Source organism: Argopecten irradians, chromosome 7 (assembly GCF_041381155.1).
Source record: "Argopecten irradians isolate NY chromosome 7, Ai_NY, whole genome shotgun sequence".
Taxonomy (NCBI): Eukaryota; Metazoa; Mollusca; class Bivalvia; order Pectinida; family Pectinidae; genus Argopecten; species Argopecten irradians.
Window position 1 is genome coordinate 43956718 of NC_091140.1, and position 16319 is coordinate 43973036.

At 37.0% G+C, this 16319-nt stretch overlaps 2 protein-coding genes across 2 annotated transcripts; both read right to left on the minus strand.

Annotated features, from left to right (window-relative positions):
* Positions 1-2809: 2809 nt before the first annotated feature.
* LOC138328558 (uncharacterized) lies at positions 2810-13194 on the minus strand. Its single transcript, XM_069275419.1, has 7 exons — positions 13055-13194; positions 8125-8228; positions 6688-7820; positions 5284-5413; positions 4367-4473; positions 3348-3444; positions 2810-2951 (listed from the first exon to the last, which is right to left on the minus strand). Exons 2-7 carry the CDS (start codon positions 8221-8223, stop codon positions 2844-2846), a joined length of 1674 nt encoding a protein of 557 aa, XP_069131520.1. The 5' UTR covers positions 8224-8228; positions 13055-13194; the 3' UTR covers positions 2810-2843.
* On the minus strand, positions 11466-12173 carry LOC138327249 (rRNA N6-adenosine-methyltransferase METTL5-like). The gene has a single exon (XM_069273226.1). The coding sequence runs from the start codon at positions 12171-12173 to the stop codon at positions 11466-11468; it is 708 nt and encodes a 235-aa protein (XP_069129327.1).
* Positions 13195-16319: the final 3125 nt, after the last annotated feature.

Genomic DNA, 16319 nt, shown 5'->3' on the forward strand with positions numbered 1-16319 from the left:
ATCCGAGTGCGTTAGGCCAAAATAAGTCAAAGACCGACACGAGTCTAATATTGTGTGTGACAGAATAATAATTAATAATAGCGTCCCGAATGAACCAAATCATGCTTAGCACGATGGCACTTAACGTTGTCACCAATTATAAATAGTGAGAATCTACATGTACATCACTCAATGTTTTGGGAGTTTTGATTAAAACTAATGTAGGTACTTACCAAGTATTTGTATTATGCAAGATGGTGTACGTCACTTCCTAGGTAGATATGTATAATTCACAGCTAGTGGCCTAGTGTTACTAACGTAATCAGACTATATAGCTGCGTTGCGGTCTGAGAAACAGAGCTATATAATGTCAAGATGGTGAGGTCATGATCAATGTACTGTACGTAGTGGAATTTAGACACAGAGGGTGAGATTTGGCGGGGAATTGTCATCTCTTTAATGCAAAGATTTAGATAGTTTTAGCGAGAACATCTCTCCTTTTTGGAGCAGAGATTTAGAAAGTTTTGGCGTGAACATGTCTCCTTTTTGGAGCAGAGATTTAGATAGTTTTGACGGTAAAATGCCACCTCTCTGGAGCAGAGATTAAGATAGTTTTTTGGCGGGAAAACTCCATCTTTTTGGTGGAGAGATTTATATAGTTTCGTCGGGAAAACGTTATCTCGTTGGAGGAAGTTAAGATAACTATCCAAATAAAAACATACCCATGTACATGTATTTACCATTAATTTGGTGAGATGTGTATTTCCCATTAATTTGGTGGGATGTGTATTTACCATTAATTTGGTATGATGTGTATTTCCCATTAATTTGGGATGTGTATTTGCAATTAATTTGGTGAGATGTGTATTTGCCATTAATTTGGTGAGATGTGTATTTACCATTAATTTGGTATGATGTGTATTTGCCATTAATTTGGTATGATGTGTATTTACCATTAATTTGGTAGATGTGTATTTACCATTAATTTGGTGATGATGTGTATTTACCTATTTATTTGGTAATGATGTGTATTTACCATTAATTTGGTATGATGTGTATTTTCCATTAATTTTGTGAGATGTGTATTTCCATTAATTTGGAGGGATGTGTATTTCCCATTAATTTGGTGGGATGTGTATTTACCATTAATTTTTGGTGAGATGTGTATTTCCCATTAATTTGTGAGGGATGTGTATTTCCCATTAATTTGGTGGGATGTGTATTTACCATTAATTTGGTGAGATGTGTATTTCCCATTAATTTGGTGGGATGTGTATTTCCCATTAATTTGGTGAGATGTGTATTTCCCATTAATTTGGTGAGATGTGTATTTCCCATTAATTTGGTGGGATGTGTATTTCCCATTAATTTGGTGAGATGTGTATTTCCCATTAATTTGGTGGGATGTGTATTTCCCATTAATTTGGTGAGATGTGTATTTCCCATTAATTTGGAGGGATGTGTATTTCCCATTAATTTGGTGAGATGTGTATTTCCCGTTAATTTGGTGAGATGTGTATTTCCCATTAATTTGGTGAGATGTGTATTTCCCATTAATTTGGTGAGATGTGTATTTCCCATTAATTTGGTGAGATGTGTATTTCCCATTAATTTGGTGAGATGTGTATTTCCCATTAATTTGGTGAGATGTGTATTTCCATTAATTTGGTGGGATGTGTATTTACCATTAATTTGGTGAGATGTGTATTTCCCATTAATTTGGTGGGATGTGTATTTCCCATTAATTTGGTGGGATGTGTATTTACCATTAATTTGGTGGGATGTGTATTTCCCATTAATTTGGTGAGATGTGTATTTTCCATTAATTTTGTGGGATATGTATTTCCATTAATTTGGTGGGATGTGTATTTCCATTAATTTGGTGGGATGTGTATTTCCCATTAATTTGGTGGGATGTGTATTTCCCATTAATTTGGTCGAATGTGTATTTCCCATTAATTTGGAAGTACATCGTATGTGTATATTCCATTCATTTGGAAGTATGGTATTTCCAATTAATTTGGAAGGATGTGTATTTTCCATTAATTTAGAAGGATGTGTATTAATCATTAATTTTGAGGAATGAGTTTTTCCCATCGGTTTGGAGGGATGTATATTTTTCATTTATTTGGAGGGATGTGTTTTTCCTATTAATTTCATTTTGTCTGGATTCAAACATCTCTAGAAAACACAGGAATGTTGACTTCCATCATCAGTGTACATATCCATGAGTATTGGGAAGGTCTTTCAGCCTCAAAAAAAATACATTATCTTCTCCTCAACACAAATGACAACAATGTGTCAATCCTCGTAAACTGTTGGCAGAACAAGAAGACAAACAGAACCCATTACTTCAGTAAGACTGTGTCCGATGGTCAAAATATTGGCATTTTCCAAGCCAACAGCATCTGCTGTTTAAAGCATCAGCATTTGCAGGAGAAGACAAGCTAGTTTAAACTGTAACTCTGTTCAGTTTCCAAAAGAGAGGAATACCTTTGTCTAGCAAAGTTGGGTGATGCCAGGGTGATTCCATAAGCCCCTCTTTCTTCAAGAGGCAAGCTAACTTTGCCAATCAATAGATACATTATGTGCTCAAGAATGCTTAAGACTAAATTTGGTTAAAATATCATGGAGTAATTTATAACTAAGTATCGATTTAATGAAAAGTTGATAGATGGATGATGGATGGCAGACAGCAGATAGCTACACCATGGCATCAGCTAGCATAAACTTGCTGTAGACCCAAAAAAGCTAACAAAAATGACTTTGTTCATGTATATTTGAAAGTTGACACCAATTTCCATAACATACAAATGATAAAACAACAACCTAGGATAACAAATAATATTTTATTTGACAGACTGCTATCTTCTTTTATAGATACATGGCTCCAAATGGAACTCTGAGGGTATATTTTTAGACGGCTTGCTTTTCTTGAAGTCAAACAGGCAGAACATCTTGTTGGTTGTGTCCTGTAATAGATAAAGAGCCGTGGTTAGTAAGAATGTAATATGTTAAAGTACAATTGGCTGGAAAGAGTTGAAGAATGTAATTACCAATTATGATATCTGCCTGTTGAAGGATAATGTACATAAGCTTTAGGACTTGTAGAAAATATTTAATTCATCAAGTGCTCACAGGGACCTGGCACGAATTTCTAAACAACAATATTTACAATATAATATATATACAGCATATAAATACTGTTGGTTAGAAATTTGTGCCAGGTCTATGTGTAAGTGCTTTACTTACTGCTACAAAAGTAGAATGTTTGCAGCATGGCAATTTTATATTGTTTTGAATTAACTAAACTAAATATTTAAATATTTTATTTTAATATATTACATATATTTTACTATTCATTTTACCTCATTTACAAGACGAAAGCCAAACTTTTCCATGGTCTTTTTAAAATGTACCAAATTTCTTATACGACTGGTGACCTCAGCGACCTTCAGGGAACCTCTGCAACACAAGTTGGAATAGTTAATAGGAAAACATCGAACGTAAGCATATCCCATGGTGGAGCTATAAATATATACAGTCAAAACCTGTCTACAACGACCACATATGGGACCAAGGAAAATGGTCTTTATAGCCAGGTGGTCTTTATACAGAAGTTGAATTGTGTAGAAATTGGTCATTTGGGACCCTAGAAAAGTGGTCTTCATAAGCAGGTGGTCTTTATATAGAGGTGGTCGCTAAGACAGGTTTTACTATCTTTTACTGTACATCTTTTCCATGCTTTAACTAAGAAGTTCATTTTTGCATCAAAATAAAATATCGAGTGCAAAGCACAACATTAAGGTTTTTCAAAATTGAAATTAAAGTGAATAGTCGGGCAAAGAAAACCAGTCTAAATGCGTTCATTGGCCTTCCAAAAAGTTCTGCCACATATTAATACGACGGTCAAGTTCTGCTTAGTTTCCCAGTTCTGACCATTAAAGTAAAGAAAAGTTGAAAGCATTGAAAGCGAGGCTGCGTGGAAATGTAACCACGGACATAGTGAGCCGGGAGGACGTTTTAGAATTCCCATACTTAATAAATTAAAATTCTTCGTACGCAGACAGATTTTGACGAGAGATTTTATTTTTCCATTTCATAAGAAATTATACTCGATACATACATTCACACCATTTTTACCGACTTTAGCCATCCTTGCCCGACTGTTCACTTTAAGAAAACATGATTTCATTATCATGACAATGAAACAATAACCAGATCTTCAGACAAACAAAAGTTTCTTGCTGTTTTGGAAATAAAATGATTAAACCTTCCATAATTCTTAAGTTAACTCTTGAGAGGGATGTAAAAAATCTTTTAAAACAAAAAACATTTTCACTTATGTGGCGAGTGAAAACATGGCAGTCCAATGTGATATACCTACCCTGGTTTAAGGACTCGGCTGGCCTCTTTAAGATAATCAGGAAGGTTTCTACCCATCAGTGATAAACAGAACACGGCTACATCCACGGTCTCCTTCTTCAGTGGCACCTACGGTCACAAATAAACACTAAGTTTAGATTACATGTCATGGAGGTATAGAATATCAGAGCATTGCTATTTGAGATACATACATGTACTGAATGTGCTTTTGTACATGTCTATCTCCTTTCTGACTTATATCTGCCATATTATTGATTAACAAATTCCATTTCATAACTGACCCAAGGTAGGCTCATATTCCTCACCGATGTACACCTTGTTGAGTCTTCTTGACTAATCACAATTCCTGTCTCCTCTAACAAACCAAAATATCTTATCTCCCTCACAAGTAGATGTGCCCCTACTCACCAATTACTAATCTAAATACATTCATGTACCTGTCCCCTAACAGATCCTATGTTTGTGTAATTTACCAATGTTCAACTAAGGTCCTGATTATACAGTCTCCAGGTAATCAGGGGGGTTAAGGATGTGCCAGGTTACTAACAATACCTGCCTCTAACTGAAAGGCTAGTACCCTAAAGAAATGTGCCCACCCCGACCAAGCGAAAATACAGTACCTGGCAACTGGTTTTGGTGTGTTTCACATTTAATAAGTTCCTACGACAGCCAGAGGTCATGTAAGGAAGCTGAGATACTCTTTGGTAAATGAAAGTTTGAGGCCCACCATTACTCAAACCTGAGATGGGGGGTCTTTGTTGGTACATCTTGACCACTAAAGTCACAAGTGCCTATTCTTCAGCTGACCAACATCCACCCTATACTTGACAAATACATATCCCCTTATAGTGGCCTACATTTTATGTATCCATCTTTTAACTGACCAATGTCTGTCCCCTTCCTAACCAATGTACTCACCTTAGCCATGTCACAAGCCGTCACATATTTGTTGATGGCCACAAGATCAAAGGAGTGGACTTTGTTAGGAAGTTTTCGGGCTATGGCAGCGTCACCACATCCAAAGTCTGCAATCACTAAGTTTGGAGGTCTGAAAAAAATAAAAATACCTTAACCATTTCCCAAGTACAGAGAGTACCAAATTATGCAAACAAACTGTTACCATTACAAGTTGCCAACCCTGGAATGTAAATATAATGAAAAAACTATCAATCTTTCCCAAAAACCCCTCTCTCATAAAACAATTTTCAATCCTGATGATGAAGATTGTCTTCAGTACTTCAAATATCTATTATAGTAAGGTTACAATGTCAACTATATAAAATGAGTTCCAACACAAACCGATCTGTAATCTTCAGTGAGTATAAATATTTGATTCCAGCCACCAGGGTTACTATCACTGTAGTTATATCCACCTCTGGATTATGTCATAGCAAGGCACAAATTCTCTGTATGCCTGTGAATATTTTTTTTCCTTCTGATATCATATGCATTGTTTTGGTAAGACATAGTTCAGGGTAGATAGTGGGACAGTGATAATAACCTCTGGAGTATCGAGAATGGTTCAGGGTTTGATATAATCACGGTGATAGTAATCCCTTGAAGTATTAAGGATATATATACCCCTAATCCATACTGACATGCTTAATTACAGTCTTGGACCAACTAATATCCACTTGATGGTGTTGACTGGGTATGAATCTTACCTGGCCTGAAGTTGCCCTATGATAGTGTTGACTGGGTTGTGAATCTTACCTGGCCTGAAGTTGCCCTATGATAGTGTTGACTGGGTTGTGAATCTTATCTGGCCTGAAGTTGCCCTATGATAGTGTTGACTTGGTTGTGAATCTTACCTGGCCTGAAGTTGCCCTATGATAGTGTTGACTGGGTTGTGAATCTTACCTGGCCTGAAGTTGCCCTATGATAGTGTTGACTGGGTTGTGAATCTTACCCTGCCTGAAGTTGCCCTATGATAGTGTTGACTGGGTTGTGAATCTTACCTGGCCTGAAGTTGCCCTATGATAGTGTTGACTGGGTTGTGAATCTTACCTGGCCTGAAGTTGCCTTATGATAGTGTTGACTGGGTTATGAATCTTACCTGGCCTGAAGTTGCCGGTTGCCCTATGATAGTGTTGTCTAGGTTGTAAATCTTACCTGGCCTGAAGTTGCCCTATGATAGTGTTGACTGGGTTGTGAATCTTATCTGGCCTGAAGTTGCCGGTTGCCCTACGATAGTGTTGTCTAGGTTGTGAATCTTACCTGGCCTGAAGTTGCCCTATAATAGTGTTGACTGGGTTGTGAATCTTATCTGGCCTGAAGTTGCCGGTTGCCCTATGAAAGTGTTGTCTAGGTTGTGAATCTTACCTGGCCTGAAGTTGCCCTATGATAGTGTTGACTGGGTTGACGGGCCACTTCGACACCTGTGACTGAAATCCTTGATGGTACACCTGGAACGCTTCCTTGTCCTCCTTAAACATGGAAAAGGATTCACTTCCTTCCTGGTTGTACAATTGTTCATTGAGGAAGCGGAATCTGGCAGACTTCAGTTTGTCCATCATACGTTCTTTGAGGGAGAGAGTTGTCCCCCTTTCTTTTGTCTGAGTTGTCTCCTCTTCCTTTGAAGGAGTTGTCTCCCCTTTTGTTAAGGAATTTATCTCCACTTTCTTTGTGAGAGTTGTCTCCCCTCCCTTCTGTGAGTGTCCTTTCGCTGATACTGGAGATGTGTCGGATAACATTTTGTCTAACACTTTTAAATTAAATTTTGGTTGTTTGTTTTCCTGTTTACATATCCCACCAGAATGTACATTGCTATTGTTATCCTTTATTTGCTTCTCACCTTTCTTCTTCAGTAATTTATTCATCTTTTTTTCTTTTTGCTTTGCTTTCTTACTGGCCAACAATACACCAGTATTGGGTTCAGAAGTAACAGCTGCATTTGTCCTTTCCACCAAGCCATCCTTTATATTGACCTTTTCCTGTACTGTAGGTTTGTCATCTGTCAACCTATTATCTTTAGAATTTTTATCACCATCTACATCCTCATTACCCTCACTTTTCTTTACAGATAAATGTTTGTACTTATTCCTTTTATTGGAATTTTTCTTTTTCTTTCTTCTTCTTTTCTTTTTCTCCCCCCCTGTATTGGTATCAGTAACTGTGTCCGCCTGTTGAACATGTTTTGGTTTCTTACTTGGAGATTGTTCCTCAATGGTCTCTGCTTTACGTTTGTTGCCTTTTATGTCCTTAGGTGTGATACTATTTTTAGCTTTTTTGTCCTGAACAACCTTGGACACCTTTTTACCTTTTTTCTCCTGTGCTTCACTATTTCCTTCCTCAGGATAATCATTCCTTACACAAGAGTTCTTTTTACCTTCTGATACACTCAGTCTTTTTTTCTTTGTCTTTATCGACTGTTGAGAATCCACAGACTTTGAAACTTTTCCTTTTTTATCGTTTAGTTCCTTCCCAGTTTCCTTTTGAAGCGCCGCTTTCTTTGACTGGACACAATGTAAAAAACCATGTATTCTATTAACATGACATGTGTCAATAAATGCTAAAGATTTAATCCAATTGGGCTGGACACAGGGACTTGGAGACCTAATATCTGTTTTGACTAAGTTACTCATCATTAGCCTTAACTTTCATCGGTGGTAACATGGTTAAATATCGTACATTTATCAAACAACTTTTTCACAATAACAAAAGGGAACAGATGCCAGATATAAATGGGTTTCAAGTTACTTAAGTGAAAATTAGATTGTGAAGATAATCATACTTTTTTTAAGTATCTAAACAAAGTACCTTTGGTGTCCCTACAGGTTTAATATGGCTAAACAAACTTGAGGTGAGGTGGTCTGCTGCATCCGTCACTCCCCAGTCTTCTGTACTGAAGTCCATCATATCACCTGAGATAAAAAGATAACCACACTAAAGGATCTTGTATGTCTCTTCTTAATTCTAGATGCTGAGATTTGATATTAGTTTAAATATTAAATGTGTAATAATAAGTTGTGTTTGCCCATTGCCAATGACCTTAGCCTGTCAACAATTAATCACTCACTTTGTTTCATTACAGCAAAGAAAAATATTCATCAGTAACAGGATTCAATTTGACCTTCACACCACTGACCAAGTAACCTTCGACCTTTTGTCAGTTCATCATCTCAAAATATTAATCAGTGAAGAAACAAAAATTGACCTTTACCTTACCGGTAAAACCAGTAACCTTAACCCTTGGCCTTTAGACTCCTTGATGAAATTATATCAATACTCACACTGCTTTAAACATGTACCCAGATCATTGCAATACAAAAATTCCCAACAGAATAAGTTTGACCTTGACCTATGCTGGATGTCATAATGTCTTGGACTTGTTTAGACATCAATTAGTTGGCAATAATAAAATACAAATATATTACCTTGAAATACTCAACAATACTATTTCAATGACCCGACCAATTCCCCATGTAAGTTTATCAGATAGAGAATACATGGTCAATGTCAAAAATATAAGCTGTATTTTGGAGAGGGGTAAGAGAGACAAAAGTGACAAGTCACTCTTATCTTAAAACATGTATATTGACAATTGTATTCTTTAATTTGTATCTTGCAACAAACATATATTAACAACAATGTCAAATACATGTTTGTCTTTCAAAGAATATTTCACTCAGTTACTGTACACCAACTTCCATTCACATGCAATTTACTTTCACAAATTTTCCCTTCATGTTGATAAAAAATTAAACTTCATTTTCAAGTTCATGAATTTTATTCTTTGTTTTGAAATGGAAATTGCAGAATTTAATAGCTGCAGTGAAAGAAACTTGGTTCATAAATTGAGTCAACACTCCACAAATGTTGAATCTTAAAATACAGTTGTTTTCTGCCATTGCTGAATATGGAATATATAGTGTAGGTATATTTTGACAATGTTGATGACAACCACTTAACAAGAGGCCCAGAGGGCCTGTATCGCTCACCTGGTTTTTTGTTAGTAATTATAAGACTCTGACAATTAGAAAAATAAGCAAAATTGACTCCCAAAGTTTAATTTTGAATCACAACCATACAATGATGCTATTGATACCATACAAATATGCTATCCAATACAAAGGTTCAGAGACAAAGTAATTTATATGAAAGTAGTAGCCTAATTGACCTTTTTGACCTCGCATATATTGCCGTTTAAGGCCAGGGGGTAAGCCCTATCATTTGTACAATTTCAAATCCCAACCCTATAAGGATGCTACCATTGCATTATAAGTGCTCTTTCATTCTTAGTTGCAGAGAAGAAGTCGTTTATATGGAAATAGCTAAATTGACCCCTTTTGACCCCACCCTTCAGGCCCCCGGGGGGTCAGCCCCATCATTTGCAAAATTTTGAATCCAAACCCTATAAGGATTTAACCATTGCATTATGAGCGCAATCCCATGTTAAGTTGCAGAGAAAAAGTCATTTATATGGAAATTGACCACTTTTGACCCCGCCCTTCAGGTCCCCGGGGGTCAGCCCTATCATTTGCTCAATTTGGAATCCCCAGCCTACAAGGATGCTACCATTGCATTATGGGTGCTATACCATGCTTAGTTGCAGAGAAGAAGTCATTTATATGGAAATAGCTAAATTGACCCCTTTTGACCCCGCCCCTCAGGCCCCCGGGGGGTCAGCCCCATCATTGGCACAATTTGGAATCCCACCCTATAAGGATGCTACCATTGCATTATAAGTGCTCTTTCATTCTTAGTTGCAGAGAAGAAGTCATTTATATGGAAATAGCCAAATTGACCGCTTTTGACCCCGCCCCTCAGACCCCCGGGGGGTCAGCCCCATCATTTGCGCAATTTTGAATTCCCACCCTATAATGATGCTACCATTGCATTATGGGTGCTATACCATGCTTAGTGTCAGAGAAGAAGTCGTTTATATGGAAATAGCCAAATTGGCCCCTTTTGACCCCGCCCCTCAGGCCCCCGGGGGGTCAGCCCCATTATTTTTACAATTTTGAATCCCCACCCTATAAGGATGCTACAATTGCATTATGGGTGCTATCCCATGCTTGGTTTCAGAGAAGAAGTCGTTTATATGGAAATATCCAAATTGACCCCTTTTGACCCCGCCCCTCAGGCCCCCCGGGGGTCAGCCCCATCATTTGTACAATTTTGAATCCCCACCCTATAACGATACTACAATTGCATTATGAGTGCTATGTCATGCTTAGTTTCAGAGAAGAAGTCGTTTATATGGAAATAGCCAAATTGACCCCATTTGACCCCGCCCCTCAGGCCCCCGGGGGTCAGCCCCATTATTTGTACAATTTTGAATCCCCACCCTATAACGATACTACAATTGCATTATGAGTGCTATCTCATGTTTAGTTTCGGAGAAGAAGTGGTTTATATGGAAATAGCCAAATTGACCCCATTTGACCCCCGCCCCTCAGGCCCCCGGGGGGTCAGCCCCATCATTTGTACAATTTTGAATCCCCACCCTATAAGGATGCTACCATTGCATTATGGGTGCTATCCCATGCTTGGTTTCAGAGAAGAAGTCGTTTATATGGAAATAGCCAAATTGACCCCTTTTGGCCCCGCCCCTCAGGCCCCCGGGGGGTCAGCCCCATCATTTGTACAATTTTCAGTTAGTAGCCCATAAGGATGCTACCAGTCAAATTTTGTTGAAATCCGACCAGCGGTTATGGAGAAGAAGTCGATTGTTGACGGACGCCGGACGACGGACGACGGACGCCGGACGCTGCGGTATCCCATAAGCTCACCTCGGTCCTTTGGACCAGGTGAGCTAAAAATACTGATGAAACAAAGGGAAGTAACTCTGATAGAATATAATGAGCCTAAAATGAGGTTAGACTTAAGAATGACACAAGAAAACAATGACGTTTCAATGCTTCTACATATTTTTATTTATCTATATACAATTTCAGTAAAAAGGTTTCACATTTTGATACATATATAATGTTGTGTACAATCAGAATGAGCCAACTGATTCACCTGCTAACTGATAAACCAAGATTACTCAAAAGTGAACAGGGTCTTGTCAAACACTGAAAATTATAGCTAGGACCCTGATAAAACACAACATATGGTATGTGTTAACACACGACTTCATCTGTCTCACAGTCTTATTATCTAAACGAGAATCGAATGAGATCAACTTCAATGTCTACTGATTTTTGTTTATGACATTTGTAGGTGTTTTCAAGATTAAACCTCAACTCTGCTAGTACCTCCATCTTCACCCCAAAATCTTTAGCTTTTTTCTCGATGTGGGTGCGAGTTGATGTTTTGTGAAGAGAATACACTGCCCCTTTAGCTAAGAACAGTCCTGTCTGTACAAATAGCATGTCAATTCCGTGGTTTTTCTTAGTCCCAAATGGGGGATTCATTATCACAGTATCAAAACTTTTTTCTTTAATACATGATCCTCTTGAAGAACTATTTGAAGCTGTCTCATCATGATCAGGCGTCGACTGTTTCACACTTTCACCAATCTTTGTCACATCCAACTGCACAAGGTCTACTTCAAGTTCAAAGTCATTCACATTTCTATAACAAACGTCAAGAGCATCTTCATCAATGTCTATCCCTAAAACGTGTCCGGCACCTAACATCTTGGCCCCTATTCCGAGAACCCCGCAGCCACATCCGAGGTCAGCTACAGTTTTGTTGTGGATATCATCATAGTTGGTGTGAATTGTATGTAAAACACGAGCAGCGATATGAGGGGTGGTAGGGTACTGCTCCAGTAGAATTTTGGGTTTATCAAACGTTTCAACATCTTCTAGGTAACTCTCCAATTCTTTCAAACGTAGTCTTGACCTTGCAAACGCCATAGTGATCAACACAGCTGCTGTCAGTGTCACATCACAAGAGTTCTGAAAATAACAACAGACTCTCCAAGTAGACGGTCAATTGTGAACTAGTATTCCAATTAAAGTACTCAAAAAGGCAATAGAAACACAACTTTGTCTTCTATATGATAAATTTATCAATGGACCTCAGAAGTGTTGTTTTGCTAGCTAGATAAGTATGAATTTGTACATGGTACACATACAGAAAGCTAATCTGATTCCATGTTTTGATATAAAATACTTGAGGTTTTTTTATAACTATTAAAGATATATCTATCTTGTTGAGCATCAAAATATCTTAATTTCCAATGATATTATTTTAACATTTTTTTCATACTTTCATGAATATTTCACAAGGCCTGTACTTGAAAAGTCTGTTGTTATATATATATGTAAAAGATTATTTAAAACTAAGCATGTGGTTTGACATAGCATACAAATGTTATAATGATAAGAAATTTTCCTTGCTTGCAACGACAGCAATAGATGTAACTTTCATCAAATACATGAACATGTATTCCTCACAATCTAGCCCCTGTGACCTCATGATCAGATATAAAAGGTTATATAGGTCGCAGATTACAATATGTGCGACCCATCTTATACACAGTACTTTTTATTATTAGCAGGGCCTAACCACATGTGCAATGAAGTTTTTTTTCATTATCATAACCCGAGCACCTGTGGCCTAACTTCATCTAACGAGTCCCTGTGCTGTGACCAATCGACACTTGCTGGTGAAAAGGGATAGAAAGTAATGTTGAAAAGCCCAATATCCGTAGCCCATAAAATCAGTCTGCCACACTCTAAATAAAACAAAGGATCTAAAACTTAAATTACATTAGTACTCGATGTATACACACCTTTCTGCAACAGTAAGTCAAGTTATATTGGTGTTCGCTGTTCGATCAGCTGCCATGGGGTGCCATGCGTTTTCTTCGCGGTCATTCAGACGCTTAATTTTAGTACACGTGGTAAAAAAGCGTCTGGTCGATCTTGATTATCGAAATGCGATTGGGACAGACTGCATTGCGGACACAGGGACCTGGCACGAAAATTTTTAACCAAGGCCGTTTTCGTTTATTCGGAACAACCCGTTCGACCGTTGGTTAAAGCCATTATTTCAAGTATAAATCCTGGCGGACCTGCAGTTTTTTTATACAGGCCTGTGAGGGCTTTGTCAAGGCTCGTCTGAAAACAATATAAAATCATCAGGTCCGTCTTTAATTAATAAACGAACCAATCAAACCGGATAATCGAAAACGGCCCAATAGTATATATATATATATATATTATAGTATCAAGGGTATGAACTCGGCGGTCGAGAAAAACGGACCTATTTTTTTTTAAACCGTGATTATTTTAATAAATGGGTTCTATACAACATTGACGGATATCTTACCTTAAAGAGAAATTTATCTTTCGATTGAGTGCTTGATGAACAAAATTGGCCAAGTATTGACGAAGTTATGGCTTGATGAATCTGGAAATTTACGAAAAATATGCTAGGTAGACATTTCCCTGTCCGGTCGAAATGTCGTCTCGGCTCTAATGGGTACCTCAAAAACCAAGCCAAAATCACAAAATCTACGCTTGTGGTGGTAAACAGTACCCATAACTGTGTTCATCCACAATCTCCTTTGGAGGTGTCATGACCCGTACTTTGAAACGGGTTTTGTTTTTTAAAATGGGAATGTAAAACGAGATTTATAATTTTGTCGAGTGGCAAAAGTTATTAACTTATCGTTAATACTACACTTATTATCACCTCCTAAACAATTTAATTAAAATAAATAAAATGTTAATTTTCATAAAACCGTCACCGCCATGTTCATTTTTCTCTCGGAACGCTTCTCTACTTTACATATCGTGACTACATTATGCAAATTATGTTATGTTGTGCTTGTCGGTAAACTCCTTTAGTCACAACATAAACAACAGAGCAAATCTTTCTGACATTTAAAGGAAAATCGCGAAAAAATCGTCAGGTGTGCGAAATTACGTACTGTGCGAAATTACGTACCCTCACTCTATATGTATACTATTGGTTAAAAAATTTCGTGCCAGGTCCCTGTGATTGCGGATAAAATAAATCGCCCTGAGCCCAGTTTCATGAACATTCCTTAAGGAATTCCATAACTTAAAATTCAACATAGGAAAGTATTACAGATTTTAAGGAAGGTTCCTTAACTTAAGGTTTCCTTAACTTCCGTATTGTTTATAAATATTCAGTTAAGGAATTCCATTAAGTTAAGAACTGGGTCCTGATTCATACACTATCTTGATAAAGCAAATGAGTTTAATTTGTACAAGGCCTATTATAGTGCAATGAAAGTAACAAATAACAAGTATTAGCTTTCCAAAAAGCTAAGAGGGCTACCATACAGCATTATTTATTAGGAAGCAATAATAGGAAAGCTTGACGCATTGTTCTGATCACAGTTAGCCGCCATAGTTCTTAAAGACAATTCATTTTTGAGGAATGATAATTCAAATGCTTTCGCATTCAATGTAAAAGATAAGAAACTTCATGGCCACTAGGCTACCTTTCCGAAAAAAATAAAAGTAGCAATAATTTCCCCACTGGTACCCCTTACACACATGAAATCTTTAACAAGTAACCAATCAACATACGTAAATCGTTTTGGCCAGCCAATAAAAGTGCACAGACTATTTATAACCATGTGAAATCCCAACAACATCGCAGGCAAAGCGACCGATTCAAAAATAATATATTTTTTCTTCTTCAGCATGTCGTTGCGTTTGCATTTTACCGCGCATCAACTTCAGTTTTGTAATGGCGTAATGATGTATTAATTTACATTTATGGTGTTATTTATCGTTTGCTTTTCAGATGGTCATGGTCAAAATAAATATTTACTATGTTTTTTTAATATTTCTATAATAAAAAGTATAAAGTAGGGATAGTTTTACGTACTTATGCTAATGTTACTGGGTTCCGTAACGAGTGATTCCTGTGGAGTCTATTAACTGTTCAAACATTGCAAGCATTACTTTATGTTATGATAGTAATAATATGTTTTCGTTACAATACAGGTTCAGGCTAAAGGTGTGAAAAAAACTTGCTTTGTAACTAGGCTTCATATACAGGCACAGGGACCTGACACGAATTTCTAACTAACAGTATTTAGAAATTCGTGCCAGGTCCCTGTGTATATAGGTATAGTGCAGATTGTTTGATGATAACATGACGCGAAATTTTGACAAAACAGTGTAAAGGATATAGAAATTGAGTATAGAATATTTAATATCCATATGATTCGTATTCTACAGACATACGTTTGTAAGAATCCAGTACGTGTTATATGGAATACAACCTTTGGTATTACTTCATTGACCCCAAGTATTTAGTCTACATATATACATATAATGGGACCTACGATTTTTCAGCACTGCAATGTTACTGCAATGTTACACGAAACATTCATTTTAGACATAAATTGGATCTACATTATAATTCTTCAGAATCAAATAAGTCATGTATCTTGTTATATGTACTTGTTATAGTTTTAAAATAATTTGATTGAGTTCTTCAACTTATGCAGATGGGGTGGATTTTTCGTCAGGGCACACATCTCTCCCAAGGTATATCTACCAAAAATTGACACTAGGTTCACACTTAACTCCTAAAATGTTAAGGAATCTTTAAAATGCACACAAGAGGTATAAAGATGGTATTTGACAGGGTGTCTTAATATGCCCTGTGATATTCATGCAATGCACGTACAAGCGCTTATTACGTTGGAGTTAAAAAGTAAGAACTTATTTCAATGCACACTACCTTTCCGAAACAAAACAAAATAAAAAGTTAATAATTTACCGTTAATACTACACTCATCATCATCATCATCATCATCATCATCATCATCATCATCATCCGGAGAAATTAATTAAAATAAATAAAATGTTTATCTTCATAACGTGGGTCTTCTTATGTCTCCCCCCGTTGTCCTAAATACATGTACTGCGCGGTAGTTGTGACTTTAACTGCGCCAGATGGCAAAACAGCGTAAATGAATCTCCACAGTTATCATATATTACCAGAATTTGCATATTTATTATAAATCTCTTATGCCATATTAATGTATCTTATTATGTTCTTATTTT